The sequence below is a fragment of the Mandrillus leucophaeus genome, unplaced genomic scaffold (genome assembly GCF_000951045.1).
Source record: "Mandrillus leucophaeus isolate KB7577 unplaced genomic scaffold, Mleu.le_1.0 Scaffold109, whole genome shotgun sequence".
In the NCBI taxonomy this organism is placed as follows: domain Eukaryota; kingdom Metazoa; phylum Chordata; class Mammalia; order Primates; family Cercopithecidae; genus Mandrillus; species Mandrillus leucophaeus.
This window is the reverse complement of record NW_012099098.1, coordinates 841,340-845,384: the sequence shown is the minus strand read 5'-3', so window position 1 is coordinate 845,384 and position 4,045 is coordinate 841,340. Positions and strand designations below refer to the sequence as shown.

Sequence of the window (4,045 nt, the reverse complement as noted above, 5' to 3'; positions counted from 1 at the left end):
GTGTTAGCTAGGATGGTCTCGATCTCCTGACCTCGTGATCCGCCCACCTCGGCCTCCCAAAGTGCTGGGATTACAGGCGTGAGCCACCGCGCCCGGGCTGTTTTCTTGCTTTCTAAGGGCTCTCTGTATGTTGTGGGTATTAGTCCTTGGTTAATGACACTGCAAACACAATTTTTAAAAAATTTTTAATTTTAATGGGCACATAGTTTATTGGGAATTTTTTTTTTTTTTTGAGATTTGGGGGGATCTCATATGTTCCCCAGACTAGAGTGCAGTGGCTATTCACAGGCACCGTCTAGCGCACTACAACCTTAAAACTCCTGGGCTCAAGCAATTCTCCTGCCTCTGCCTTGGGAGTAGCTGGGATTACAACTGCCCGCCACCACGCCTGGCCTGCCAGTACTTTCTATCAGTCTGTCATTTGTTTACTGTCTTTTCCTCCATACAGAAGTTTTTCCTTTTCAGTTGGGTCAAGTCCATTGATCTTTCTGTTACAGCTTGAGTTTCGTGTCACACATAGAAAAGGTGCTCCTGCTCTCACTTTCTGCACAGCTATCAGGTCGAGCTCATAGCAGCTCTTCTATTTATCCATTCACTGCCCCAGCAGCTGCCTGGGCATTCAGTGCCCTGCACCCCTCTCCGGCCCCAAGGTAGAGCTCGGGCCCTGGGATTCCCAGGACCATTCCCGACTGGGGAGCTCCTTGGTGTCCAGCTGCGGGCCCAAGCTCTTCTCCAGCTCTGCAGCTACCTGGGGGGCAGCAGCCCGGATAGCATCCTGGATATTGTGCAGGTCCCACTGGGTCCTCAGGAGGGCGCTGTCAAGTGTGAAGAAGCCGTCGCGCGTGCGCCGCACTTGGGAGCAGACAGCAGTGGTCTTTAGCTCCAGGCCGATTTCATGAACCAACTTTCGCAGCTCTTTCTGCGTCTCATGCATGCACTGCACCTCTGCCAGGGACACACAATGACAAAGACGTGGTGAGAGCACAGCCTCTAGCGTGTGGTTGTGCACCCACACCCCTTGGATACCTCCTAGGTGTGTAACAACCTTAGTCTAGATGTGTATAAGAGAGCGTGTGGTTGTGCACCCACACCCCTTGGATACCTCCTAGGTGTGTAACAACCTTAGCAAGACCCCTTAGCATTCCAGGTTGTGCTATTCACTGGACCTGCCCTGTGGGTGCCACCTGAAATGTTAGACTTGCAGAACCTCAGGCCCCACTGGGACCTGATAAGTCAGAATCTGCCTTTTTTTGGCAACAGGGTCTCATTCCATCACCCAGGCTGGAGTGCAGTGCTGTGATCACAGATCACCGCAGCCTCGACCTCCTAGGCTCACATGATCCTCCTGCCTCAGCCTCCAGAGTAGCTAGGACTACAGTTCTGAGCCATCACAACTGGCTAATTTCTTATTTTTTGTAGAGACAGGGTCTCGCCATGTTGCCCAGGTTACAACCTGCCTTTTACTAAGACTCGGTTTCCTTATCTGTAAAATGGCAGTTATGAGGAGTAAAAAAGATCATTTATAGAAAGTGCTTAATAACAGAGAATTCAGTGCTCAAGCAGAGGAGCAGGCATTAACATGACCAACATGTTATGCTCTCTCTGCAGGGGCAGGGAGAGACAAAAGGAACACAGATAAGAAGGGCCTGAGCTGGGTGGGACTGGGGAGGTAAGAGTGGTGTCTGATGGAGCCCTCACAGCTTCAAACATGGGCAGCTCTGGAAATGAACCACTAAATATAACCTTTGCTTGGTAAGGTTTGGCTTCCAAGGGTGACTTGGCAAGAGATAGGAGAGCTTTTGTTCTGTTAGCTCTGTCATCAGCCAAGTCCAGGCCAGGGCTGGGAAGGAAGTTGGCGCCTGATGCCTTGGCCTGCAGAGATCAGGGCCGGCATATGCTGGCCTCAGCTGAGCCAGACAACAGTGACCTCTGCAAGAGCATTCCTGAGTGACTCCGAAACCCAGGGGCCCCATCTCACTGCTCCAACTTCCTTGGCCAACCTACCTAAGAGGAATTCCGGAGGTGCAAAGTGGAGGCATCGAATGCCAGTTATCAGCATCGGGGACTTGTTCATGGGCCGGATCAGGCCTCTAACAGCCATCTCATAGGCTTCCTGGGTCTTCAGGTCGAGGTTGGAGTACCTGCAGATCAGGAGGGGGCTGCAGCTGGGTAGACCACCTACCCTTTCCCCCGCATGAAAGGTGCCTCTCTGTAAGTTCCTCATTTTCTTTGTGTGCCCTGCCACCGTGGCTCCTCCAGCCACCTTTCCTGCCCTCCTTCATCACCAGGTGCCTGGCAGAGTCAGGAAACCCAGGCAAGCTGGCTCCAGAGCCCAAGTTCTTAACTCCTTGGCTGCTCTTGCCCTTGGGCTCTGTGCTCCGATGATGGTTTCCTTGCCATTAAATCATATTATCTCAGCAGGACAGCTGGGTTCTCTTGCTCTTCTTGGCCTCCCATTGGCTAACCCAAGACCTGGCACACAGAACCATTTCTTAATGCCAAGAAAGAAACAAGCAGCTCCCGTCTGAATCTGGACTCTAAAAACAAGATCCATGGAATCTGCCCTAGGTTTGGGGGAGCCTATGGGAGCCAAGGGCACTTACTGCTCTCCCAGTACCTCACTGAGGGCCCCACTCACATCACCAGGGCCTTCTGATGGGAGCCTTGGATCATGGCCAGAATGCGGTCCAGCTTCTCTCTGGTCACGTGGTCTGGAAAAGGCAGGTGGTTGTCAGTGCACAGGTACCTGCTGAGGATTGGTTACAGCAAACTCCTTCCCCCCAGGCCAGCTCTGTCCCTGGAACATGGAGACAGGACGTTTTGGAGGGATCCCCATGGTGGGGTGGTTGGGAGTCCTTTGAGATTCTCATGAAAGCTCTGGACCTTCTTCTCAGAAAGATACACATAACTCAGCATTGTAAGGGCATTCTCTTTTTAACTTTTATTTTAGGTTCGGGGGTACATGTGAAGGTTTGCTACATAGGTAAACATGTGTCATGGAGGTTTGTTATATAGATTGTTTCATCACCCAGGTATTAAGCCCAGTACCCAATAGTTACCTTTCCTGCTTCTCTCCCTCTGTCTACCCTGCCCTACCTCAAGTACACCCCAGTATCCATCGTTTCCTTGTGTTCAAAAGTTCTTTTTCTGTTTTGTTTTGTTTTGGTTACAGAGTCTTGCTCTGTCACCCAGGCTAGAGTGCAGTGGCGCAATCTTGGCTCACTGCAACCTCTGCCTCCCGGGTTCAAGCAATTCTCCTGCCTCAGCCTCCCGAGTAGCTGGGACTACAGGTACATGCCACCGTGCCCAGCTTTTTTTTTTTTTTTTGTATTTTTAGTAGAGACGGGGTTTCACCATGTTGGCCAGATGATCTCAATCTCCTGACCTTGTGATCTGCCTGCCTCGGCATTCCAAAGTGCTGGGATTACAGGTGTGAGCCACCGTACCCAGCCTTTTCTTTTTTTGAGACAGAGTCTTGTTCTGTTGCCCAGGCTGGAGTGCAATGGCACAATCTCAGCTCACTGCAAGCTCCGCCTCCTCGATTCAAGCAATTCTCCTGCCTCAGCCTCCCGAACAGCTGGGATTACAGGTACACGCCACCACACCCAGCTAGTTTTTGTATTTTTAGTAGAGATGGGGTTTCACCATGTTGGCTAGGCTGGTCTCGAACTCCTGACATCAGGCAATCCGCCTGCCTTGGCCTCCCAAAGTGCTGGGATTACAGGCGTGAGCCGCCGAACCTGGCCTTTTTTTTTGAGATGGAATCTCGCCCTGTTGCCCAGGCTGGGGTGCAGTGGTGAGATCTCGGCAAACTGCAACCTTCACCTTCTGGGTTCAAGTGATTCTCCTGCCTCAGCCTCCCAAGTAGCTAGGATTATAGGCATGCACTACCATGCCGTTAATTTTTTGTATTATTTATTATAATTATTATTTTTGAGACAGAGTCTCGCTCTGTTGCCAGGCTGGAGTGCAGTGGTGTGATCTCGGCTCACTGCAACCTCCGCCTCCCAGGTTCAAGCAATTCTCCTACCTCAGCCTCCTGAGT

General features: G+C 51.4%; 1 protein-coding gene across 3 annotated transcripts in view; it reads right to left on the bottom strand.

Annotated features, from left to right (window-relative positions):
- Positions 1 to 167: 167 nt before the first annotated feature.
- The window catches only part of TRUB2 (TruB pseudouridine (psi) synthase family member 2), a 13,956-nt gene continuing 10,078 nt past the window's right edge, over positions 168 to 4,045 (bottom strand). For all 3 annotated transcript variants that reach the window (XM_011987900.1, XM_011987893.1, XM_011987907.1), the window contains 3 exons: positions 2,639 to 2,711; positions 2,005 to 2,141; positions 168 to 945 (listed from right to left, as the gene is read on the bottom strand). In XM_011987900.1, coding sequence (XP_011843290.1) covers positions 620 to 945; positions 2,005 to 2,141; positions 2,639 to 2,711 — 536 coding nt within the window. In that variant the 3' untranslated portion in view covers positions 168 to 619. The remainder of the gene's footprint in view (positions 946 to 2,004; positions 2,142 to 2,638; positions 2,712 to 4,045) is intronic.